The 27,695-nt window shown below is 40.0% G+C and overlaps 1 protein-coding gene across 3 annotated transcripts in view; it reads right to left on the reverse strand.

The window, feature by feature from the left end:
- VEPH1 (ventricular zone expressed PH domain containing 1) overlaps positions 1–27,695 on the reverse strand; it is a 255,130-nt gene that overhangs the window by 97,813 nt on the left and 129,622 nt on the right. For all 3 annotated transcript variants that reach the window (XM_081570621.1, XM_081570622.1, XM_081570620.1), the window contains exons 7-8: positions 10,163–10,372; positions 9,192–9,589 (exon numbers count right to left, since the gene is read on the reverse strand). In XM_081570621.1, the coding sequence (XP_081426747.1) occupies positions 9,192–9,589; positions 10,163–10,372 (608 nt within the window). The remainder of the gene's footprint in view (positions 1–9,191; positions 9,590–10,162; positions 10,373–27,695) is intronic.

Genomic DNA, 27,695 nt, shown 5'->3' on the forward strand with positions numbered 1-27,695 from the left:
TGGGGTTGCAAAAAGTCAGACATGACTTACCAACTAAACAACAACAACAACAATTAAATGAAGAGTCAGTGAATCACTGTAAGGAAGAAAATTATTTTCTCTACTAGTAGGACACATTGGAATTTCTCATTGTTGCAGTAGTAGGTACATATGAATCACATGGGGGATCTTGTTAAATTGTAGATGCTTGATACAGTAGGTCTAAGATAGGCCTGAGAATCTGAATATATAACAAGTCCCCAGGTGAGGTCAGTGTTGCTGGTACATGGACTACACTTTGAGAAGCAAGGCTCTGTTGCGGTTTCTGAGTCACTCCTGATATTTTGGGTTGGATAATTCTTTGTTTTAGTAGAAGGGGGTCGGGGGGGAGGGCAGAGTCCATTCACTATAAGATGTTTAGCAGCATCCCTGGGCTCTACCCACTAGATGACAGTAGCACCTGCCTCTCCCCCAGACAACCGAAAATGTCCCCAGACATTACTAAGGGTCCCTAATGTGGCCATAAAATTGCTTCCAATGGAGAACCACTACCCTATTGTTATGTTTAGGGGTTATATGCTTGCTGCATAATGTAAATACCTTTTTGATGAACTAGATTCACTGAATACAGCCTTATCAACCAAATAAACAGTTGTCTTCTCCCCTGCCCCCGAGCAATTATCATATTTTTATTTATGGACACTCTAGGTTTTCTTAAACTAATCTTATTTCCCTCCTTACTATGATCACTAGAATGCTCAGAATTAAATTTGCAAACCACATTTAAAAACTGAAAATTTCCAGGGATACAGTTCTGGAAAATAACTCAACTACCGGATTTATTTTATTTTTATATGTTTGTTTTGTTCTCCTCAAATTGAGCAAATTATGTCTTTTTTATTATATATTTTTGTAGTCTCCTTTATAACAACAATTTGAAATGAGATCAGTTTCCTTTAAGTAAGGTAAGCCAAACAATTTAAATAGAAATAGACCAGCTAGGACAGATATAATACATTAATTTATTGATCATGATTGGTCATTTACTGTTTGATAGATGTTGATAAATCTCAGCAGATAGTAAGGCAATTGTCAAAAGTATTGAACAATCAACTATACTTCAATTTAAAAAAGGTAAAAGAAATTATTGAACAATCTGGCCTATTTTCTCCCAATAAACTATTATAAATTGATGGATACAGTTATCTTGGACAAGCACAGAATATTAACATTTTAAACCTTATTTTAGAAATATAAAATCATCAATAAAGTTGAGGCTGATTAAAAATGTGGCCAAAATACAAATATCATGATATCACTTATATGTAGACTAAAAAATTATACAAATGACTTATTTACAAAACAGAAATAGACTCAGAGACAGAAAACAAACTTATGGTTACCAAGGGGAAAGTGGGGGAGAAGGATAAATCAGGAGTTTTAGATTAATGGATACACACTACTGAATATAAAATAGATAAATAACAAGGACCTATTGTATAGCACTAGGAGCTATATGGAAAAGAATAACTTATATGGAAATAACCTATATGGAAAAGAATATACCCTTTTTCAGAACTATATAACTGAATCACTTTGCTGTACCACCTGAAACTAACACAACACTGTCAATCAACTATATATCAATGAAAAAAAGTTGCCAAATAATGAACATTTTACATTTTGCCAGCTCTGACATAAAACACTTAGAATTAATTTAGAGCATAAGGCATCTGATAACAGGATCTTAAAAATAATGAAGCTGAGTGCTTTTCAAGTTTCTTTACGTTGTGGAATTCTTGGTTTAAACACATCTCAGACCAATATGTAACACCAGCTACCTGAGAGCTGCTCGGTTGGTAGAGCAGGAAAAGAAAGAAGGATGGAGGATCTGGGGCCCTCTGAAGGGGCCCCTGATGGTCTTTTGGGAGCACAGGCTGAAAACTCATGACCTTGTGATATACTCTTGGGTTATGTGTGAGGAACTGGTGTCACAGGAGATCAAGCAATCTGTTGCAGGAATTGGAGCTGCCCAATGTCAGAGCTGGGACCTCAATTCAATTCCACAGACTCTGGTTAGACAGGATTCTGAGGAGTCTGGACTTCTCACCTGGGTCCAAGTTCTCAGCCTCTCTGTTACTGAAGGGAGTTACAAAATAGTTGTTCTAAAACTGTTAAAAAAGTTTAAACCTTGCAGAAATGTATACTTTAAAATGAGCAAGTTCCTCCCACCTTCTCCTGTTTTCCTGCACTCCCATCGCCAATCTGGTTCTTCAGAGAAAACCAGTGGTGAGAGATGATGGGTATCTTTCTAGAACTATCCCGCTTTGTATGTATATATATTATAATATACATACAATGCAAATCCTTTTCTTTGTCCTGTTCTTTGCAAGCTCTATTTCTACTTTTATCACAGCACTTAACACTTCTCAACACTCTACATACTTCATTTATTTATCATTTCTATTATTTATTATATGTCTTTTCCCACTAGAACAGTCTCTGTGAAGGCAAGGGTATTTGCCTGTTTTGTTCACTGATGTGTTCCCTGTTCTTAGAATGATGCTGGCTTGTGGTAGGCACACAGAAATATTTGTAGAATTAATGAATGAATGAAGAATGAATAGTCAGGATTAATATGCAGAGCACAGAAGATTTTTAGGGCAGTACACCAATTCTGCATGATACTGCAAAGGTAGATACATCCAGACAATGGAATATTATTTATTGCTAAAAAGAAATGAGCTATCAAGCCACAAAAAGGCATAAAGGGAACTTTCCTGGTGGTCCAGTGGTTGAGAATCTACCTGCCAACGCAGGGCACATGGACTTGATCCCTAGTCTAGGAAGATTCAACATGCTTCGGGGCAACTAAGCCTGTGCACCACAACTACCGAAGCCTGCACTGCAACAAGAGAAGTCACCACAATTAGAAGCCCATACACCACAACTAGAGAATAGCCCCTGCTTGCCACAATTAGAAAAATCCCCTGCCCAGCAGTGAAGACTCCTAGCAGCCATGAATTTATTGATTAATTTTTAAAAAAGGCATAAGGAAGCTTAAATTCATATAACTAAGTGAAAAAAGCCAATCTGAAAAGGCTACTTGGAAATTAGGGGGTTTGATATGAGAAGCAGAATCAGAGCTCCTGCAATGACAGCTCCTGCATTTGTGGCCTATTTTAATGATGGCATAATATTTTAATGACTGTTGGATAATTGGGGTGCATATTTCATCTGAAAAATTATGGTTTTCCATAAAATAATTTATTTTTTAAAAGTCCACTGAATATTTTATTATGAAAAGAAAAAACTTGCCTTTTATAACTTCTTTCTGGCCTCTAATATGGACAGGGCATAAATGTTGACAGGGGAAACCCAGGGACTTGGTGTCCTTTAATTAGCTGTTTTTACCTGACCCTGAGTAGGCCTGCCAATACATGGCATGAAGCTCTGTCTGCTTTAGACAGACTCATCTGCTCCTTGTAAACGTGCCCCTCTACAGAAATGGACTATAATAGAAATAAATGACTGCCAAATTGTCAAACACCTGAACTCCTGACTGCCAACTGTGTGACTGCCTATGTTTTTGGAGAAACATTTAGAAATCCTCCATTATCTGAAGTTTGGTAGTTCATGTGGAGCAAACAAGAGGAAACCATCTCCCCAGCCCCTCCCCTTTCCTCTGTCAGATCAAAACCCTTTACTCAGCCATATAATCTCTTTCCAGTTTCCTGGCTACCAGCTCTTCATCACCAGCAGAGCTCAGAAATATAGATTTTCTCAGTTTTTAAATGAGATTTGATGATATCAAGGGACCATTTTGTTTCCCTACAGGGCATATACTGCCAGTTTAATAATGAAAGTAAATAAAAAAAATAACATTCACTTTTCTGAAATTTGGTTTGTGGCAAATTGGATCAAACTGTACTTTTCTGCTGGGGACCATCAGTGGCTCAGGACCATTTTGTCCACCACTATATGCTTGGGAGTAAAGATAGTCCCCAAACAGCAATAATAAAAGACTGATAATAATCCCTGAGTATGAACTTCCCTAAAAAAAAGATTGAAATACTCATTTCAGACATAAAAGTATATGCCATATAGCCTTCTATTTTATAAATAACACATTTAGAAGAATATATTTAAGAATATGAAATATTTCACAGCAGACTACTTCTGCTCCTAGGTATCTCCTCCTTTTCTTCCTCCTCTTCCTTCTTTTAACATGGCTACTTTAAGGACAAGATATACTGAAAGATACTCCCCTATACATTTTTTTGCTCAATTTACATACTCACTTTTGCTTCTGTTTATTTATTAGCGAGGTCCCTTTAAATCTGTTAGACACATACCCAAGGTAGACACTATATTAGAGGAACTGACAATTTCAAGAGTTTAGTTTTGACTCATTTCATTTACAGGCAGATAATTTCTCCAATGTACATACCAATTTCACTTTGCACTGTTTTCTAGTTGGATGAATAAACCTCTTCATCCACAGATAATATCAGGTAAAATAAGGTGCAATTAAGCAGCACATCTCTTTGTCCAACAGCACAGTTAGGGAATTTTATTTAGTCATTTATTTGAATATGTAAAGAAAATCAAACTTTTTATTTTTTGTACCAAGAAGGAGCTTTTGAAAATATAAATAATAAGAAAGTTATCTGATGTCCTCTAGTGGAACTCTAGGACAAGTTAGGTTGTGGATTTAAGTGTGGAACATCCTTACCAGTGACATTGTAATTGTCTAGGTCTTGCAGTGGCTCTTGGCTGGGGACGAACAAAAGCAGTGATTTGATATTAACTCAAAGGAAGGGTTCAGAAGTGATCTTTTCAAAAGGACTTGTAGATCTTCCTTTAGTGGTATTATCTGATGTTTCTCATGGGCCAGTGTAGATGACAGAAACCAGGACATGTGTGGCAGGAGAAAGTGAAAGGGAGAACTCAGCCACCATTTTACCTGTCTTCTCTTTTTTTTTTTCCTTTATTTGGCTGCACCAGGTTTTAGTACAGTTTGCAGGCTCTTTAGTTGTGGCATGCGAACTCTTAGTTGCAGCATGTGGGATCTAGTTCCCTGACCCGGGGATTGAACCCAGGCTCCCTGCGTTGGGAGTGTGGAGTCTTAGCCACAGGATCACCAGGGAGGTCCCTACTTGTCTTCTTTTGATGAAAATTCACTCTGGAGAAATGGCAGCTGGTGAGTAGGTAATCCAAGATAAATTCCAAAGCACCAAGAAAAATTCTCTAGAAATTTTTTTTTCCCCTAACATGTGTTCTCCAAACAAGGGTTCAGTGGACCACTTCAATGAAATGAGGCTCCAGGGAATTTGTGACATCTTCCTATTTGTTGTCTTTCCCTCTTAAATTGTATGGAAAAACTTTAGGATTTTTCTCTTCCTACAAATATTACAACTTTCTCCGTGGGTAAATTATCCTAATCCTAGGATTAAACCAATCTACTCTAAAAAAGAAAGAAAGGAATCTCCAGAACTATCAAGTGGATCAGTGTTACCATTATCCTCCTTATTGGACCAACTGAGGAGAAAGAAAGAGGTAAGGACTGGTGCGGGCTTTGCCTCCTCAGTCATCCCAGTATGAGGTTGAACTTGACTGCATACAAAATTTCAATAAGGAAGTCTTACTTGTAATTAATTATGAAAATAGCACCTGCTTCTTGATATTTACAATGCACTTTTTAAAAATTTTGTATATTCTCATATCTGTTCAAGTCAGGAAAAATCAACTCATGTGGGTCTTTCAAGAAAGGACTACATTACAGCTTTAAAATTAGCTTTCTGCAAGTCTGCTGTGCTGACGTGCTCTACAGATGGGATATATTTTCACTCAATCAGGAAATACTTCAAAGAGAACCAAAGCAGCATTGATGGGTTCTTGTAAGATTTTATATCTTCCTTTATAGAACTCCAGTGATGGGCCAGACTTTCCAGGATTTATTTCCATATCATGTGCTTTGTTTTTAACCTCTAAATCATTTTTGTTCACATAAACGAATACCAGTGATTCAGATTTTTAAAATACATCCTTGGAAGATGAACTAAATTCCTTTGGTCTTTTATGTAAATATAACTGGGCAGATATTAGACTAGCACTCTCATATGAATACACAACTTTTAGTGGCTGGCAAATCTGCCCCTATGCCAGAGGCCAATGGTGCCCAGGAGAGAATAACTGACTTAGGAATAATAGGCTCTTGCATACTCAAAATGAACTGCTGACCCAAATTCTTAAATAAGACCTAGGGTTTTCTAGACACGATGATAGATTTGTGCTGACCTATTTACACCATTGCCTGTCCCCACTGTAATCAATATCATGCAGTAATAAGATGGCTGACTGAGGATGAAAATTTTATTTGTGATTTGAATCACCACATATTGAATTCTGCTGTACAGTGACTAGTGAGGCTCCTATTCTTTCAGTATGTTTATTACTGAAGTATTAGGCTGAACTGTATGAAAGTGATGCTTTTGTTGGTCAAAATAAGGAAGCTGAACTCAGTTTCTTGTTTTTTGTTTTCATATGAGTCAAACCAACACCAAAAGAACTTTTTTAAGAGATTGTTTTGTCATGTCCTTTTAGCATGGACTTTGCAACATCAGTCTAAAATTAATCCTAATACTTTGTTGTTGTTCTTGTTCTTCTTGTTGTTCTTGTTCTTATTTCCTGCTGGCTTATTTGTCTTTTTAACTTTTAATGTTGTGGAAGTGGTGTTTATGGTTTTCCTCTTTGTTTCTTGATTAGTTTGCATAATTTATCAAGAAAGACCAAATATGCCTCTTCTATACCGACGACACATAAAACAGAACACAGAGTCTAAGCCTAAATCTTTCTTCAATAAATTTTTAAGAAAGAAACACAGTATTGTTGAGCTGAGCGATCTCATGACATAAGCAAAACTGTGTTGGCCAGATGACTGCTGGCGTTTTGCTTAGTGGTTTACACAATCTCTGAAATAGTAACAATGTGTCCCCTGCAGTTAGCATGAGTCCTTTCTGGGTGGATGTGTTTAGGGTGAGTCATATAAATCTTCAATCCCTCACACACATCCCAGTGCAAAGAATTTACCAGGAACTTCTAGGAAATTACAAAAGCATGAATGAATCCAAAATGCCAACTTAAAAAAGTACATTCTCAGTTCCAGGTCATTTTTGGTAAAAAATATGAAAAGAAAAAAAATTTAATAAAAATGATGGATTCTTTCAATATTTTCGGAGAAAACCCAACGTCACCTAGTTAACTCTAAAACTCCCGAAATAATTCAAGGCCATGAGAAATACATTTTTGACAACTAGATACTTGAAGTAACTGTCAGTTTTCTTTCACATTGTCACAAGATTAAACCTCACTGTATAGCACATCTTAAATGATTTAAGTTAAACTTAAAAAAAAACAACTATTCTAGTAGATGAAAATGTATCTAATATTTTTGCTATAGACATCCTCTGTCAAACTGGAAAATTCACTTAACCTTTCTTATATTAAATTCTCCAACATTTGTTATTATTAGCAAAACATGCAATTTAAAGAGTTTGTGTTAATTCAATCTTACTGATTTCTAGCTACTTTCAAGTCCTGGTATACTTAATTATCCAAAACTTACACTGAATATGACCAATGTCACTTTTATTGTTACCATTTTATAAAAGAAGTTTAAGAAAGCTAATCAATAAATTAATGTAAACGCTTTTGAATATGTCAGATTCCCTAGAGATCACCACACTAAGTGAAGTAAGCTGGACAGAGAAAGACAAATATCATATGATTTGCTGATATGTGGAATCTAAAAAAAAAATGATACAAAATGAACTTATATACAAGACAAAAGTAGATCCACAAACAATAGATAACAAACTTACGGTTACCAAAGGGGAAAGGTGGGGAGGGATAAATTAGGAGTTTGGGGTTAACATATGCACACTGCTGCTGCTGCTGCTGCTAAGTTGCTTCAGTCGTGTCCGACTCTGTGCGACTCCATAGATGGCAGCCCACCAGGCTCCCCTGTCCCTGGGATTCTCCAGGCAAGAACACTGGAGTGGGTTGCCATTTCCTTCTCCAATGCATGAAAGTGAAAAGTGAAAGGGAAGTCGCTCAGTCGTGTCTGACTCTTAGCAACCCCATGGACTGCAGCCTACCAGGCTCCTCCATCCATGGAGATTCTCCAGGTAAGAATACTGGAGTGGCTTGCCATGCCTTCCTCCAGGGGATCTTCCCAATCCAGGGATCGAACCCAGGTCTCCTGCATTGCAGGGAGATTCTGTACCCTCTGAACCATCAGGGAAGCCCAAGAATACTAGAGTGGGTAGCCTATCTCTTCTCCAGGGAATCTTCCTGACCCAGGAATTGAACTGGGGTCTCCTGCATTGCAGGAGAATTCTTTACCAGCTGAGCTACTGGGGAAGACCCACAAAAAGAATAAATAATATCAAAACTGCAAATAAAGACATGATCAATACTACTACTTAATTCCTTTTGTTTCAGCTCCAATATGGCTTGGCAAGACATTGTTACTAATTCTGACTTTACTTAAAATTTTACTGAGCTTTTTGGTATCTCCTTAAACTGTGCACCTCAGGGAAGTTCTGGCCCTGATGTTCTTTTCTTATTTTGTTTGATTTTTTCTGACTAGTCCACACTCTCACTGGCTCCTGACCTATATCACCTCCTGACCATGGTTTCCATCTTTTCTTTCTATAGTCTAACCTCCAAGAGGTGAGGGAGTACATTTTTTTGGTTCATAATTGAACCTTTAGCACAGTACCTGGCATACAGTAGCTGCTTCATAAGTGCTGGTTGAAAAAACAGAAGAAGAATCTCCTGGAGCCCCATAGCTTTCTTGCATGAGGATGGAAAATGCCTTTGGTTGGCTGCCTACCCCAGAGCCTGTTTGGGGGCCATGGATCCCTTTCCAGAATTTTCTTAAACACTAGTAATGGGAAACCAGAAGCAATTTATTCTGAGGTTTGAAAAAATCAGAGTTGGTGGACTTAGGTAGATTGAAATGGAATAAAAAAGATGACTGAATTTATTGGGAGAAAAGAACAATCAAAATAATATAAGGTTGTTTTCAAATTATCTATTTTGCAAAAGATTCAGAAGGGTATGGCAATTTATACTACTGGAGTCTTATTTGTTTTTTTCTAGTGATGCCTGAAATTTCTTAAGTTTGGGGAGTTCAGGTCACTTACCTTCAATGGTACACTGGTCAGGGACTGGAATCTTCTTTACCATTTCTACAGTATATGCTTTCACTTTACTGAAGTTCTCCTTTAAGTGCAAGTAGAGCTTATCACGGTATTCTGCAGGACTCGTGGTTGTCTCTGGAGTTTCTTCCTGATAGTTTTTTTTAAGTGCTTCTGGCATATTCTCAGATGCTACATGTATAATACTTGGGTGTGAAACTGAAGAATTTACTAGCTGTGATCCATCAGTGTCTACCTTAAAGGGTGACCTCTCATCTCCTTGGCCAAGTGGGTCTATTTCTGAAAGAGAGATGCTGGCTGGCGTATCTCTGCTCTCTGCAGCTTCCCCATCCTCTGCATTCAAGGGGTTTGTTAGCACAGTGTGCAAAGCCAAACTCTTTGACCTGCAATACAAACAAAGGAAAGGTTGAGGCAGGTAAAGAAGCCGAGCTACTGCTCATTGACAAGGAAAAGAAAGAATAATAACACTGAGGCAAAAGTTCCTTCCTCTAGAGTGTGAAACTGAAAATTGGTGCTATTAATAGATTTGATAAAACATACACATTGTATAATAAGCCAAATCTTTGTAGATCTAGGCTACTTCCCAAAACAAAGATTTAAAAATCAGTTTCACAGCAAACTGGCTGGGAAATGGTGGAGTTATATATATATATTCTTTTTTTCCCCTACTTTTGCTTATGCTTTTTCATCAGAAATCAAGAAAATCTTTTGCCAGTCATTCTTGATGTTAGCATATTTATATTTAAGAAGTGTTCTTTAAAAATAAGCCATAGACTTGTGATTTTTATTTGCATTCTCCTTTTAATATAGCAAACTACTTTGGATAATGAAAGCACTGTGGATGAATTTTGCTGTAGGTAAAAGATATTTAAAAACTACTTCATAAAAGTGTGACAGCAAAACTAATAGCAAACATGAAGTACATATCCTAAAAATCAGCCAAACAAAGTTTATACCTATTAAATCTAATGCCTTTTCTTTCTTCCTTAGGAACTTGATCCAAACTATATCTTCTGATAGAGCCAGGGGTGTTGCCCTCAGCATTTATTTTGTCTTCAAAAGCTTGTATTTTAACTTGGAGCTCTTCATGGTCTTCATTTTCATCTACAGTGAGCTTGGTTTCTTCCAGCTTCTCAAGAAGTTCGATTTCAATGCTGGGTTTTCTCCTAAAAGAAGGAAAACCATTGCATTTGATGCTTGTCACATATACTTTGGAACAGTGTTTCTCTCTATTTAACTGCTTCTTATTCAAAACTGAAAACTCTACCTGCTCCATTTTTTAATTTGTCACTTAGTAGATATTAATTGAATAACTATTATGAACATAGGTCTTTGAAATTGCTTCTACAGAATGTTCTACCAGAAGTTTAGAAACACTGGTGTTTCTGGCAACTTTATGTTAGAAATAGTTTTTGAAGGATTCAGAGGATGAGAAGCAGGGTTTTTAAAATACATTTTTGGTTGCACCATGCAGCATGTGGGATCTTAGTTCCTCCACCAGGGATCAAACACATGCCCCCTGTTGTTTCAGAAGCAAGGAATCGTAAGCAATGAATCACCAAGGAAGTCCCTAAAAGAAGCTTTTATGGTCATTTACCATATTCTTATCTAGCTCTCCAAAGCATGCCTTTTGTATGAAATTCATGCCAGGAATTTTCTAGAAAACTTATATATGCTGGTCTGTTTGTATTGAAATTATTAGAATAAGAACATTTCAGATGGACTGTATAAACTCATGGTTTTGTTAATTTTATGGAAATCAGTGGGACTCTTCTATTTTATGAAGCAAGAAAAATCTTTATTATGTTGGAGGAAAGAGGTTTTTCTACAAATGACATTAATAGTGCCAAATATCTTTTTCAGCAGAATTTATAAAACACTCTGTAGGTCATTAAAATTACCTCCTTTAATGAATAGGCTATCTTTGTTATCCCTCTAAGGGTTAACACAGTGCCTTAGATAGAGTAAGACCCCACAAACAAGCTACCGAAATAACTCACTGATGCTCACTGAGATGCTGAATGAATAAAGTAGTATATTTGTCTCCCCTTAGGTAGCTAGGTTTCGTCACTAAGTGGTCTCCAACTCTTGTAACCTCATTGACTGTAGCCTGCCAGGCTCCTCTGTCCATGGGATTTTTCAGGCAAGAATACTTGAATAGGTTGCCATTCCCTTCTCCAGGGCATCTTCCCAACCCAGGGATCGAACTCAGGTCTCCTGCATTGCAGCAGACTCTTTACTGACTGAGCTCCCAGGGAAGGCCTATCTTCCCTTACCTGCTTTCTAATATTGAGCCAGTCTAGAGCTAATTTTCGGAGAAGGCAATGGCAACCCACTCCAGTACTCTTGCCTGGAAAATCCCATGGACGGAGGAGCCTGGTAGGCTGCAGTCCATGGGGTTGCGAAGAGTTGGACACCACTGAATGGCTTCACTTTCACTTTTCACTTTCATGCATTGCAGAAGGCAATGGCAACCCACTCCAGTGTTCTTGCCTGGAGAATCCCAGGGACGGGGGAGCCTGGTGGGCTGCCGTCTATGGGGTCGCACAGAGTCGGACACGACTGAAGCGACTTAGAAGCAGAGCTAATTTAATTTCAATTCAACAAGCACTATCAACCATACAGTATGGGGTTAGGATTAATTCTTTCCTTATAAACACAAGGATTAATAAACTCTAGAAATCCATTCACCAAGATGGCTTAATAATTCTGTTGGTTATCTGTGTGTAATTTACTTGGTTTTCATAAGTATTTTTTCTAGAGGTTGAGGAAAGGGGCCTCAAATTTACAGAAAAATCCTGACTTTTTCAAATGCATGGCTATTTTTCCATAAAAGCCAAAGTAAACCTGGCATTATTTCTTAAGTTAGGGTGAGAAAATACAGTTTTGGTTTTCTTAAGGCACTGCTTTTCTAGGGAAAACCAACACAGAGGGGCTAGTGATTTTTTCTTTTTCCCAGTTACAGTCCGCCCATTCTAGGGCCATGTCTGCAGTGGGCGAAGGGTTCGATCCAGCAACTTTTCTTGTTGGCCCAGAGAAGGGGTTTGGCCTCGAGGGAGGGTTCATAGTTTTGGGTCCTCAGGGGTTGGAATCCCCCTGTTAGTCCAGCCTAGTGAGAGATGCTGATGGTGAAAACTGGGAAGGGGAGTGGATCATTCCATTAAGTAACAGACACTGTTTATTGTGTAATAGGGCTTCCCTAACAGCCAGTTGGTAAAGAATCCTCCTGCAATGCAGGAGAGCCTGGTTTGATTCCTAGGTTGGGAAGACCCACTGGAGAAGGGATTGGCTACCCATTCCAGTATTCTTGGGTTTCCCTTGTGGCTCAGCTGGTAAAGAATTCTCCTGCAATGTGGGAGGGCTGGGTTTGATCCCTGGGTTGGGAAGATATCCTGGAGAAGGGAAAGGCTACCCAGTCCAGTATTCTAGCCAGGGTCACAAAGTGTCGACACGACTGAGCAACTTTCACTTCACTTCACTTATTGTGTAATAAGCTACTGCTCAGAAAATTAAATCATTTTTAATATAACTTTTATAGGCTTCCTATGGTTTTGCATATATAATAAAAAACTTACTTTCAATCTCATGCTTGACTGAAATATACATGAGTTGATTTTAAGAACCAGTTCATGGGAATAAATGCTCATCTTGACCATGTTTCTCTTTCTGACATATACAAGATACTGCCTGCACACAAGTAGATGGGAGATACTGACATCTTCCAGCCAGAAAATTCTAAAAGCTGAATTTTTACTCCTATTACAAATAAAACCAAGAAGGTGCTATTATTGGATGGTATTTTTAAAATGGTGATGAATATGAAGGTTAATTTTAAAAGATCCAATGAACCCTCTCAAGATGAGAAATTTAGGGGCAGTATTTATTTTCTGTGTTAGTCCCTGTATAGTCATCAAACTAAAGTATTTCTCTGGTTCTTAGTTCATAATCACAGTTAAAAAGTGAAGATATTTTATTTTTGAACTTTCTTTTAGAAATTTATATAGCTGGGATTATTAAAACTTAAAACATTTTAAGGCACAAAGTATACCCCAATATATAAATATCAGATATTGAGCATTAAACAAATTTTTAAATCTTAAAACATACGAGTTGTTAGAGGTATAGTTTCTCAGGGACTTACTAGTTTTTTCTTTCTACATAAAGCTCTGGGTTATAACAGTAGTTACTAGCCTTTTCATCCAAAAATTTTTCAAATTTTGCATGATTATAGTAAATCTCCCTCAATAATTTTATTGGATCAGTGTCTGATTTTTTTAAAATAAAATTTTCTTACTTATGGAGATCTTTTATTCATTGTCCTCTTCATATCAAGTTCCTCATCTATAAAATGGAGATAGAAACTATACTTAACTCATAGAGTTGTTGGGAAGCTGAAATGACAGAACCAGTATGAAGCACTGATCCTAGCACAAAAGAGGAAGTCAGGAGATGTTAAATTTTATTATTACTATCAATTGCTGTTATTATTATTATGGTAGTTTTATCTTTCCTTGTCTAGGCATTGTGTTAATGTAGTAAGAAAACATCATTGACCTACACACAGATAGATCAATATTCCATATCATGGGAGGCATTGATGTCCCCTGGAGAATGCTATGGCATCAGATGTTAGGAGAGGACAGTCACTCAGCCCCCTTCCCAGCCCCTGTCTCCAGTCACCAAGTGTTGGCTGTTAAGCACCATGAACTGTGTGAGTCAGAGCTCTTGTACATGACAGCATGTCTTCTTGCACCTTCAGACTGCCTTACAGCATCCCTCTGAGGGGCCTCCAGACATGAAAGAAGTTATGGGCTATCCTCAGACATCCACTGACCCAAGGTTAGTTCAGGCGCCTCTGGTTTCAGGGTTGCCAGATAAAATATAGAGCATAGAGTCAAACTTGAATTTCAGATAAACAACAGTTTTTCTTAGTATAGGTATGTCTCTAATGGGACATAGTAAAAAATGTATTGTCCTATATTAAAATGATTATACTTACACTAAAAAATCATTTGTCCTTTACCTGAAATTTAACTGGATATCCTGTATTTCTATTTGTTTCATCTGGTGACCCCATTCCTGGGTAAATCTCTGCTGCTCTGTGGGCTGGGAACTATAATGCTCATCCTTGTTCTCCTATGGCTGGGACAGTGCTTGATACTCACTCACAGGTACCTAAAGTGTTTGCAGAATAGGTGAACTGAGACCACCTACATCTCTGAAGCCAGCCTGCTCCTTGCAGCCACAAAGAACCCTCTGGAGGTCTACCAGATGTCTGTGAAGCCCTGGCTGCTTCTCCCCATGACTCTGGTCTATGAGGAGTAGGGAATGGGGCAATGTCATTTGGTAAATATCAAATATGGAGAGAAGCCAGGAGCAAGAGTAGGAGTGAAAAAAAGGGATTTGCAAAGGGCCAAATAAGTAAAGAAGCAAAAATAAAATATTTGGGCCAGAAAAGTGTTCTCTAGATATGAGGCTGATGAATGTTGCTGATGAGTAGGCTTCTTACCACAAAGACTCTCTCTTATACACAATCTTCCTTGTTTTTAAGATTTGGAGATTATAAAGAGATGGGAATACCAGATTACCTTACCTGCCTCCTGAGAAACCTATATGCAGGTCAAGAAGCAACAGTTAGAACCAGACATGGAACAATGGACTGGTTCAAAATTGGGAAAGGAGTACGTCAAGGCTGTATATTGTCACCCTGCTTATTTAACTTCTATGCAGAGTACATCATGCAAAATGCTGGGCTGGACGAAGCACAAGCTGGAATCATGATTGCTGGGAGAAATATCAATAACCTCAGATGTATAGATGATACCACCCTTTTGGCAGAAAGCGAAGAGGAACTAAAGAGCTTCTTGATGAAGGTAAAAGAGGAGAGTGGAAAAACTGGCTTAAAACTCAACATTCAAAAAACTAAGATCATGGCATTTGGTCCCATCACTTCAAGGCAAATAGATGGGGAAAAAATGGGAACAGTGGCAGATTTTATTTTCTTGGGCTCCAAAATCACTGTGGATAATGACTGCAGCCGTGAAATTAAAAGACGCTTGCTCCTTGGAAGAAAACTATGACAAACTTAGACAGCATATTAAAAAGCAAAGACATTACTTTGCCAACAAAGGTTCACCTAGTCAAAGCTATGGTTTTTCCAGTAGTCATGTATGGATGTGAGAGTTGGACCATAAAGAAAGCTGAGCGCTGAAGAATTGATACTTTCAAACTGTGGTGTTGGAGAAGACTCTTGAGAATTCCTTGGACAGCAAGATCAAACCAGGCAATCCTAAAGGAAATCAGTCCTGAATATTCATTGGAAGGACTGATGCTAAAGCTGAAGCTCCAATACTTGGGCCACCTGATACAAAGAGTTGACTCATTAGAAAAGACCCTGATGGTAGGACAGATTGAAGGCAGGAAGAGAAGGGGGCGACAGAGGATGAGATGGTTGGATGGCACCACTGACTCAATGGACATGAGTTTGAGCAAACTCTGGGAGATGGTGAAGGACAGGGATGCCTGGCATGCTGCAGTCCATGGGGTCACAAAGGGTCCAACATGACTTAGCGACTGAACAACAACAGTCATGAGATGGGGTGGTAATGAAGAGTCTCCAAGGTAGCCAAAGCCACAAGATGGAGCAGAGAGGACGTTCCATTTCTAGCCATCAACCCACCTGGGTTTATCACAGAGTTTTGCCAGCAGGGAATTAGGACAAGATTTGGTTCCAATAGCTTGAAAGGTCAGAAAACGGTAGATAGAAGTTTGAGTTTATAGTAAACATTCACTGTCCTTTACTTCCCCTCTTGGTTTTTATATTTATTATAAGTATATAGGAGAGAACTGTTCAAAACCACAGATCTTTTAGAGACAGAAACTCTGCATTCCTCTTAGAGCAAAGAAATGCATTACGAATGTGAGAGAATGGGTGGAGGACAGAGCCACTGGTTCTGCGTGCATTTATTTGTGGGGGCTGGAGGTGGGGGCCAGGGAGTTGGGCTCATGCAGGGGGATTGTTATTTCTTTTCCATTTGTCACTTTTAACTTCAGAGGTAATTTTACAGAAATCTTTGTCAGAGTTCTATAATCCCCTAAATATTAACTTGGCTTTAACTCAACACGCCACATTACAAGAGGCTCAGATGATTTCCAGTCTGAGCAGTTTTTGGTGTCTGTTGCCAAGTTAACATTTTTAAAAGCAGCTCTAGGGTTACCCAGGAGGGGCAGGGAAAGCTTAATTACCTCCCTCTGATGTGAACAAGACTCCCCCTTAGGAACGAATTGGTCCATGGGCAGCTCACTGCTCTCATTAAGCTAGAAGATGAGACTATAAAGCTGGCAGTGGTGGAGAAATTGGCAGCCTCTTTCCCTGGTGTCTTAAATCAAAGAAAAATATATTAGTTAATGTTTGATGAGCTTGGCTTATGATTCCATATCCAGGATATGTATTTTGCAAAGTTGAGCTTGTTAGAGAAGTAGGAGAACATAATGGATCAAATCCACATAGGAGTCTTAAATCCTTAGGATGTTATGTTCCCTACTCTTCAGCAATTTCTTGGGTCATCAATCATCGTAAGAATGACAGAGATGATCTCCCAGCTCCACAGTACTGTCATCTGTTTGGGGACTGAAATGAGTAAAGCCTCTGGAAAAGCTATACTTGAATACTAAGGGAAAGGACAATGTTGAGTCTAAATTCTTGGTATTCTCTTCTGCCTTGGACTGCCTCAGTGGGCAAGAGCAGAGATTAGAAGGTGCCCAGTTATATGGGCACCAGAATGAAGAACTTTGCTGAAACAAAGTGACTCCATGGTTTATTTCATTCACAACAAGATTCTTTAGGGGCTACAACAGAAGGGATGGTGGGGAAATAGACTGAATATGGCCTTCCAGGGAAAAGACCAAGGTTTGTGACTCCAATCTCCTGTTTATTAGTGACAGGCAAATCTCTTTATGTCTTTTCTGTCATCTAAAAATGGGAGCAATGTTACTGAATCACTAGTTTGCTGAAAGCATTATAGGAGACAACGAGTTTGACAGTGTAGCCCATATAGAATGGGCATGAATATGTTAAGCAGTAAAACCCTAGGTGGCTATTGCCCAATGCAGACCTTTGATACCAAAAGAAAGCAGCTTGTACAGGTAATGCCAAGCCTGGAAGAGGAGCTTCTCCTTTTCTAAGCCAGGAAGCACCATTCAGTTCTCTTCTACCCCTGCAGCATCCTAAAGGCTGTGGACTACAGGAGAGCAACGCTCCCTACTGTGTGAGCATACAAGGGCTGGAATATCTAAATGGTTGATTTTTAAAATTCCCTGAACTTCAAGTATGAATTCTGAGCAATTGCAGACACAGAGAAAGAATATTCTGCTAAAAGAACAAAAGTTTAAAAGTCCTGATATGAGGAAGTGACCACTCATACAGATGCTCGGTCATTTGCTCCCTTTTCACGTAACCAACATGAGAAGGAGCGGGACACAAAAAAAGATCAGCAAAAAGTGCAGACCCCTGCCTTTGCTGATCAGAGCGATGTTGCTGGACCAGCAGAATCAGCATCTCCTTAGAGGTTGCTGGAGAGGCAGCATCTCAGGCTCCATCCCAGACCTGCTGAATCAGAGTGTGATTAGCCCAAGCCCCAGGTGTTTCAGTGCACATTCAAGGTGAGAAGCACTGGAAGAACAGAATCTGAATTAGACCAGGGCAGAGGCACTTTCTCTTAAGCAAAGCTGCCGAGGGTTTCACCAAGTCTGCAGTGACATGAAACTTAAAACAATAAGCTGTGTATTATTTGGAGTTGGAGTGTGGTAAGCTGTATGCGGCTCCCTCACATTCCATAGCTTTATCCTCCTCAAGCTTTCCAGGGTCTTTATCGATTCCAAGGAAAATGTACCTTTTCACTTTTTGCCCCTGATAGATACTGCTTCAGATGGACCCCAAATTTGTAGTCAAGACTCCCAAGCCTAGAATGGGCAAACTGGGTAAGCAGCAGCCTTAGTAGAAGGCTACCAGATCCTAACAAATTGTCAGCTGAGTGTGGCACAAGTTACAAAAGCACTCAGTAAATTACAAAAGAGTCCAAAAATGTAAAATACTAATGTCATCAGAACACTCTGAATCAAGTGTGAGAACTGTAGAGACAACACACTCCTCCTTTTCTAGGCCAACTTGATTTTCTGGGAGCATGAGCAGGTAATGGGGGCTGGTGGTGAGGATTAAGGAGAGGGTGTCTGCAACCACTGGGCCCGCAGAGGGCAAAGGTAAGACATTGTCATTCACCATCATTTGATACTGGAAGAGCAGGGCCATGGTTAATTATCCTTTTGATACATCCCTTCATCCTGTCTGCCCATTCTACTATTAAGCAGGCCCTCTGCCATCTCCATTTCACAGATGGAGGAGCTAAAGCACAGAGATGTTGAGCAGTTTACTGAAGATCAACTAGTAAGCCCCGCATTAAACACAAGTATCTTCCTCCAGAGCTCACCCACTTCACACCCTCTCCCACTGCCTCTCAGTAGATGTTTCCTACAGGTTGCCTCTGACTGAACCCCAAGAAGAAGTAACACATGTTTGGGGATTTGTGATAACATCGTCATCAACAAGAATTATTGTATGCTAATATCTCTGAGTAACATCCTGTGGGAACACACCAGACAGAGCTGACATATAATTGCTGAGCAACCCTTTACAGGTAACTGAAAAGTAAATTTTGGTGTTCCCTTTAACAAAATGGGCTTCCCTGATAGCTCAGTTGGTAAAGAAAGTGTTAGTCGCTCAGTCATGTCTGACTCGACTCCAAGGACTGTAGCCTACCCGGCTCCTCTGTCCGTGGGATTCTCCAGGCAAGAATACTGGAGTGGGTTGTCAAAGAACCCGCCTGCAGTGCAGGAGACCCTGGTTCAATTCCTGGGTCGGGAAGATCCACTGGAGAAGGGATAGGCTACCCACTCCAGTATGCTTGGGCTTCCCTTGTGGCTAAGCTGGTAAAGAATCTGCCTGCAATGCAGGAGACCTGGGTTTGATCCCTGGGTTGGGAAGATCCCCTGGAGAAGGCAAAGGCTACCCACTCCATGATTCTGGCCAGAATTCCATGGACTGTATAGTCCATGGGGTCTCAAAGAGTCGGACACAACTGAGCAACTTTAAAAAGAAATGGATATATTTGTTATCTACCCACTCCAGGGTTCCTGCCTGGAGAATTGCATGCACAGAGGAGCCTGGTGGGCTGTTGTCCATAGGGTCACAAAGAGTTGGACACGACTGAAGAGGCTTAGCACACATGCATGGTAGTGACTGCGGAGTTCAATCATGATGGATACCAAAAAGGAACAAAGGAATGGGGAATTTGGGGGGAACAAAAACAGCAAATAGTTGGGTTATCAGGGTCAAGTAGAACTTTTACCCTCAGCCGTCACCCTTCCCACAAGGGCCGTGCAGGGTATAGCCCTTCTTACCACTCCTTCCACGACACAGGCTAAAGCTTTGCTATTCCCTGTCTTGTTTGAAAGAGGAAGCCAAGCCGAAGGAGCTTGATGAAAAGCAATCTTCTCTTTTGTGTGTCTTGTGTTTTGAACACTTCTGTGTTACAGAAAAAGGGCCTGGCCCCTCTGGTGAAAGTGTAATTGCATTGCTCACACTCCTGGCAGTGTCTCCACCTGGGTCTCCCCCTTCTCCCCACCCCACCCTCACCTCCATCTTTGTCCATACTGGCAGAGCCAGCCCCCCTGGGGCCTCACGCTCCCTGGGCCTGCTTCATTGGGTCCAGAACTGATAATGCTGTCTCCCACCTACCTCTCTTGCTGATAGACGAATTCCTGAAATACCTTTACAGACCTTCACATCATCATAAATGCTGCTTTAAGGAAAGACAAATGGTGGAAGTAAATGAACAGCAGATGGAACATAAATGGTCCCACATGTCAAATTTAACTTCTTCAGTAAGAAGAGAGGCAAAAAAACTAAAGTTCTTCCTTCCCTATGCAGGGAGGAATAACAAGAACCACAGCTACTGCCACAAATGGTTGTTCCGATTTTCTTTTTATACAAGTGACCACCATAGACCTCCCGAGATTAAAAACATCTACATGTTTTTTATGAAAACTCTGGTCCCGTTGGTGGGGTGAAATTGCATTCAGCTTTTCCTAAGCAGGGGGCAACACTGACCAGAACATCACATGTTTTTAATTATGGTCCTGAACCTCCTTATGTACATTTTTCAAGCCAACAGTCACTCTGAAAAAATCAGTTTCTCTTTGTATAAACATGGCTTGCCTAAAAAAGTGGGAGTTCTTATAAGCACTTTTAAGACTCTATTTTCCAAAAATCTTAATTTATCTACTTGAAAACATAATTGTAATATATAGGGGAACTATATGTAACTTTGTTCTATATTTTCCAAGTCTACTGTAAATATGCCATCATACTTTGATAATTTAAAAAAGAAAAAAAAGGACACTGGTTAAATTTACAACAAAAAGTGACTAGTTATGTAAATTACTGTACATTTATACAATGCACACTATGAAATCAAATAGAGGAAAACAACAGAATGGGAAAGACTAGAGATCTTTTCAAGAAAATTAGAGATACCAAGGGAACATTTCATGCAAAGATGGGCTCGATAAAGGACAGAAATGGTATGGGCCTAACAGAAGCAGAAGACATTAAAAAGAGGTGGCAAGAATACACAGAAGAACTGTACAAAAAAGATCTTCACGACCCAGATCATCATGATGGTGTGATCACTCACCTAGAGCCAGACATCCTGGAATGTGAAGTCAAGTGGGCCTTAGAAAGCATCACTATGAACAAAGCTAGTGGAGGTGATGGAATTCCAGCTGGGTTATTTCAAATCCTGAAAGATGATGCTATGAAAGTGCTGCACTCAATATGCCAGCAAATCTGGAAAACTCAGCAGTGGCCACAGGACTGGAAAAGGTCAGTTTTCATCCCAATCCCAAAGAAAGGCAATGCCAAAGAATGCTCAAACTACCACACAATTGCACTCATCTCACACGCTAGTAAAGTAATGCTCAAAATTCTCCAAGCCAGGCTTCAGCAATACGTGAACCGTGAACTTCCAGCTGTTCAGGCTGGTTTTAGAAAAGGCAGAGGAACCAGAGATCAAATTGCCAACATCCACTGGATCATTGAAAAAGCAAGAGAGTACCAGAAAAACATCTATTTCTGCTTTATTGACTATGCCAAAGCCTTTGACTGTGTGGATCACAATAAACTGTGGAAAATTCTGAAAGAGATGGGAATACCAGACCATCTGACCTGTCTCTTGAGAAACTAGTATGCAGGTCAGGAAGCAACAGTTAGAACTAGACATGGAACAACAGACTGGTTCCAAATAGGAAAAGGAGCACGTCAAGGCTATATATTGTCACCTTGCTTATTTAACTTCTATGCAGAGTACATCATGAGAAACGCTGGGCTGGAAGAAGCACAAGCTGGAATTAAGATTGCCGGGAGAAATATCAATAACCTCAGATATGCAGATGACACCACCCTTATGGCAGAAAGTGAAGAAGAACTAAAAAGCCTCTTGATGAAAGTGAAAGAGGAGAGTGAAAAAGTTGGCTTGAAGCTCAGCATTCAGAAAACTAAGATCATGGCATCTGGTCCCATCACTTCAAGGCAAATAGATGGGGAAACAGTGGAAACAGTGAGAGACTTTATCTTGGGGGGCTCCCAAATCACTGCAGATGATGACTGCAGGCATGAAATTAAAAGATGCTTACTCCTTGGAAGGAAACTTATGACCAACCTAGATAGCATATTAAAAAGCAGAGACATTACTTTGCCAACAAAGGTCTGTCTAGTCAAGGCTATGGTTTTTCCAGTAGTCATGTATGGATGTGAGAGTTGGACGGTGAAGAAAGCTGAGCGCCAAAGAATTGATGCTTTTGAACTGTGGTGTTGGAGAAGACTCTTGAGAGTCCCTTGGACTGCTAGAAGATCCAACCAGTCCATCCTAAAGGAGATCAGTCCTGGGTGTTCATTGGAAGGACTGATGTTGAAGCTGAAACTCCAATACTTTGGCCACCTCATGTGAAGAGTTGATTCATTGGAAAAGACCCTGATGCTGGGAAGGATTGGGGGCAGGAGGAGAAGGGGACGACAGAGGATGAGATGGCTGGATGGCATCACTGACTCAATGGACATTAGTTTGGGTAAACTCCGGGAGTTGGTGATGGACAGGGAGGCCTGGCGTGCTGCGATTCATGGGGTTGCATAGAGTCAGACACGACTGAGCGACTGAACTGAACTGAACTGAGTGAAGAATAATTTATTTTTAAAAAAGACTCTGTTCTCCTTACATAGGGTATCGGCTCTGATTATTTGCTTTCTCAAGTTTGAGGGAGACTGGAAGTGCACACAGAAAGACACCAAGCACTTCAGGGCAGGACTGCATGTGTGAAGGAATTGACACGCAACGTGAGTTGTTGTAGGTCAAAAGAGAGAAGGTAACTATGGGCATGGGTAGGCAGGGAAGACTTTCTGGGTAATAGGTATTAAACTGGAGTCCTGGAAGCCTTCGGTGGAAGAGAGGCACAAAGAAGGCATTCTAGACGGTTATTAGGGTATCATTTTGGAGAGGAACAGGCAGGTCACCGTTGATATTCCTCTACAATTCCTTTATTAATGAAGTACTGTGAACAGTGTAAACCTTGTCCACACTAAAATTTGACATACAGTGAGTTAGACAAAGGAAGAAATGAAAGAAAACTCTATTAGCTAACGGCTGGGCATTTACACAACTGCCCCTCCAAGAACTACCACAAATCTAGAGGCAAGTAGGGATTGGGTAGAGAATTTTTCTTTGTTGCTCATCCACAAGGTTTCCTCCAATACTCTTTAGTATGAAGCCTTTGTAATCCTAATATATATTTAAAGACTTTGTTGTTGTGAGGATATAACAATATAACAGTAAAAGCTCCCAGCACTGAACCTATCACATGGGAGAAGCTGGTAAAAGCTTGATTAGACTTGGAAATGCAAGCTTCTCTGCAAAGTTGGAGAGAAAAACCTGGCGTCCTGCTCTCTGCAGTTTCGGCTGTGGACTTGGTAAAGAGCCACCACTCCTGAACTCTGAGGCTGGGCTTTCAGGGATCACATTAGAGTTGTGTTCTGATGAGACTTACAGATGTCAAGATGGAAACTCTGGAATGACAGGTTGCAAAGGGTCTCACAGTTGGAAAAGTGTCTCTGTAGGCCATATTGCTTTGCTATACATTCCAGACACACATTGACTCAAATTCCCTGTTCTCCTCTGTCATCCATTTCTTTGATGTTCAGTGCATGAAATTTAGGATAAACCAAAACTCTGGGGTGACTCCAAGGAGGGCAGATATCCTGGAGTCATTCTCTTGTGAACATAATCTCCTTAATTCTCTCTTCCCTCCATCCTCCCCCACATACTGACGCTTCATGTCCTTCCCCCCACTGTGTCACTGCTTTCCATTTTCAGGTTTCCCCTGCTACCTGAAAGAAGAGTGTTCCTATGAAAACTTTTCTAAACTGAAATGGGTATAGGGCAAAGAAGCAATTACTTTTTTAAAATAAAAGCAAAAATTCTCTTTGGGTTTCTTTTTGTTAGTGAAAACAAATAAAATTTGGAGCTCCATAACCCCCTTTCCACATCCGCAGATTCAACCAACTATAGAAGTTTGAATTTCGATCTGCAATTAATTGAAATTAACAATGTGCAACTAGTCTATGAGGGGCCAACAGAACTACCCCATTTTATAAGAGGAACTTGAGGGCTTTTGGTATCCTGGATCCTAGAATCAAGATGACTGTACTAACATAGGTCTTTCCTTAAAGTAAAGAAGCATAAAGTCAACGTTTGAAAAGTGAGGGATACCTGTATCCTGAAATCAAATTTCAGTTCAGTTCAGATTCTCAGTCGTGTCTGATTCTTTGTGACCCCATGGACTGAAACATGCCAGGCTTCCCCGTTTATCACCAACTCCTGGACTTTGCTCACACTCATGTCCATTGAGTCAGTGATGCCATCCAATCATCTCATCCTCTGCCACCTCTTCTCCTTCTGCCTGCAATCTTTCCCAGCATCAGGGTCTTTTCTAATGAGTCAACTCTTTGCATCAGACAGCCAAAATTTTGGAGCTTCAGCATCAGTCCTTCCAAAGAATATTCAGTATTGATTTCCTTTAGGATTGACTGGTTTGATTTCCTTGCTGTCCAAAGGACTCTCAAGAGTCTTCTCCAACACCACAGTTCAAAAGCATCAATTCTTCAGCACTCAACTTTCTTTATGGTCCAACTCTCACATCCATATATGACAAGTGGAAAAACCATAGCTTTGACTATACAGATCTTTGTCGGCAAGGTTATGTCTCTGCTTTTTTTTAATATGCTGTCTAGGTTTGTCATAGTTTTTCTTCCAAGAAGTAAGTGTCTTTTAATTTCATGGTTGCAGTCACCATCTGCAGTGATTTTGGAACACAAGAAAATAAAATCTGTCACTGTTTTCATTGTTTTCTCATCTATTTGTTGTGAAGTGATGGGACCGGATGCAATGATCTTTGTTATTTGAATGTTGAGTTTTAAGCCAACTTTGTCACTCTCCTCTTTCACTTTCATCAAGAGGTTCTTTAGTTCTTCTTCACTTTCTGCCATAAGGATGTTGTCATCAGCATATCTGAGGTTATTGATAATTTTCCCAGCAATCTTGATTCCAGCTTGTGCTTCATCTAGCCTGGCATTTCACATAATGTACTCTGCATATAAGTTGATCAAACAGGGTGACAATGTGCTCCTTGATGTACTCCTTTCCCGATTTGGAACCATTCTGTTGTTCTAACCAGTCCAGTTCTAACTGTTCTAACTGTTGCTTGACCTGCATACAGATTTCTCAGGAGGCAGGTCAGGTGGTCTGGTATTCCCGTCTCTTGAAGAATTTTCCAGTTTGTTGTGATCCACATGGTCAAAGGCTTTAGTGTAGTCAATGAAGCAGAAGTAGATGTTTTTCTGGAATTCTCTTGCTTTTCCTATGATCCAACAGATGTTGGCTATTTAATAGCTGGTCCTTCTGCCTTTACTAAATCCAGCTTGAACAACTGGAAGTTCTCAGTTCACGAACTGTTGAAGCCTGGCTTGGAGAATTTTGAGCATTACTTTGCTAGTGTGTGAGATGAATGCAATTGTGTTGTAGTTTGAATATTGTTTAGCATTGCCTTTCTTTGGAATTGGAATGAAAACTGACCTTTTCCAGTCCTGTGGCCACTGCTGAGTTTTCCAAATTTGCTGGCATATTGAGTGTAACACTTTCACAGCATCATCTTTTACGACTTGAAATAGCTCAGCTGGAATTCTATCACCTCTACTAGCTTTGTTTGTAGTGATGCTTCCTAAGGCCCACTTGGCTTTGGACTCCAGGATGTGTGGCTCTAGGTGAGTGACCACATCATTGTGGTTATCTGGGTCATTAATATGTTTTTTGTATAGTTCTTCTGTGTATTCTTGCAACCTCTTTTTAATATCTTCTGCTTCTATTAGGTCCATACCATTTCTGTCCTTTATTGTGTCCATCTTTGCATAAAATATTCCCTGGGTATCTCTAATTTTCTTGAAGAGATCTCTAGTTTTTCCCATTCTGTTGTTTTCCTCTATTTCTTTGCATTGATCACTGAGGAAGGCTTTCTTATCTCTCCTCGCTATTCTTTGGAACTCTGCATTCAGATGGGTATATCTTTTCTTTTCTCTTTCCCTTTCACTTCTCTTCTTTTCTCAGCTATTAGTAAGGCCTCCTCAGACAACCATTTTGCCTTTTTGCATTTCTTCTTCTTGGGGATAGTTTTGATCACTGCCTCCTGTACAATGTTACGAACCTCTGTCCATAGTTCTTCAGGCATTCTGTCTATCAGGTCTAATCCCTTGAATCTATTTATCACATTCACTGTATAATCATAAGGGATTTGATTTAGGTCATACCTGAATGGTCTGGTTGCTTTCCCTGCTTTCTTCAATTTATGTCTGAATTTTGCAATAAGAAGTTCACAATCTGAGCCACAGTCAGCTCCTGGTCCTGATTTTGCTGACTGTGTAGAGCTTCTCCATCTTCAGCTGTAAATAATATAATCAATCTGATATTGGTATTGACCATCTGGTGATGTCCATGTGTAGAGTCATCTCTTGTGTTATTGGAAGAAGGTGTTTGCTATGATCAGTGTCTTCTCTTGGCAAAACTCTGTTAGCCTTTGCCCTGCTTCATTTTGTACTCCAAGGCCAAACTTGCTTGTTACTCCAGGTATCTCTTGACTTCCTTCTTTTGCATTCCAGTCCCCTATGATGAATAGGACATCTTTGTGTGGTGCCAGTTCTAGAAGGTCTTGTAGGTCTTCACAGAACCATTCTACCTCAGCTTCTTTGGCATTAGTGGTTGGGGCATAGACTTGTGTTACTGTGATATTGCCTTGGAAATGAACAGAGGTCATTCTGTTGTTTTTTGAGACTGCACCCAAGTACTGCATTTTGGACTCTTGTCGACTATGAGGGATACTCCATTTCTTCTAAGGGATTCTTGCCCACAGTTGCAGATACAGTGGTTATCTGAATTAAATCTGCCCATTCGGGTCCATTTTAGTTCACTAATTACTAAAATGTCAATGTTCACTCTTGCCATCTCCTGTTTGACCACTTTCAATTTACCTTGATTCATGGACCTAACATTCTAGATTCTTATGCAATATTGTTCTTTATAGGATCGGACTTTTATTTCCATCACAGTCATATCCACAACTGGGTGTTGCTTTTGCTTTGGCTCAGCCTCTTCATTCTTTCTGAAGCTATTCTCCACTCTTCTCCAGTAGAATATTGAGCACCTATTGACCTGGGTAGTTCATCTTTCAGTGTCCTATCTTTTGCCTTTTCATACTGTTCATGGGGTTCTCAAGGCAAGAATACTGGTTTGCCATTCCTTTCTCCAGTGGACCACGTTTTTACACCTACCTAATTTTACCTTTGGGCTTCTGCGGGGGCTCAGAGGGTAAGGAATCTGCCTACAATTTAGGACACCTGGGTTCAATCTCTGGGTCAGGAAGATCCCCTGGAGAAGGAAATGGGTATCCACTCTAGTATTTTTACCTGGAGAAGTCCATGGACAGAGGAGCCTGGTGGGCACCTTTGCTATACTTTGCCTTTCACTTCACCTGCCATCTGATTCTTAAAAACAAAGAATAAACACAGTTTCACCACTACTCTCACCATCACCATCAAAACAACCAAAGAACATACCACCCATTCAACCAAGCCAGAGGTTAACACTTTGAGTTGAAACTTTTCTTAAATGCAACTTTCTCCCCCATGTCTTTGGCTAGTTGGAAAGACGGATGTGAGGGAATGGTGACCCCATGCCTAGGGCTTAGGGCTGAGTCGGATGTTCTTTGTCCTTTCCCTCTGCTCTCCCCTTGTGCCTTCCTCGTGGCCCTCCCTTCTTCCTACCTTTTCTCATCTCTCCC

The sequence above is a fragment of the Giraffa tippelskirchi genome, chromosome 2, assembly GCF_054371585.1.
Source record: "Giraffa tippelskirchi isolate mGirTip1 chromosome 2, T2T-mGirTip1v1.2.pri, whole genome shotgun sequence".
NCBI classification, from domain to species: Eukaryota; Metazoa; Chordata; class Mammalia; order Artiodactyla; family Giraffidae; genus Giraffa; species Giraffa tippelskirchi.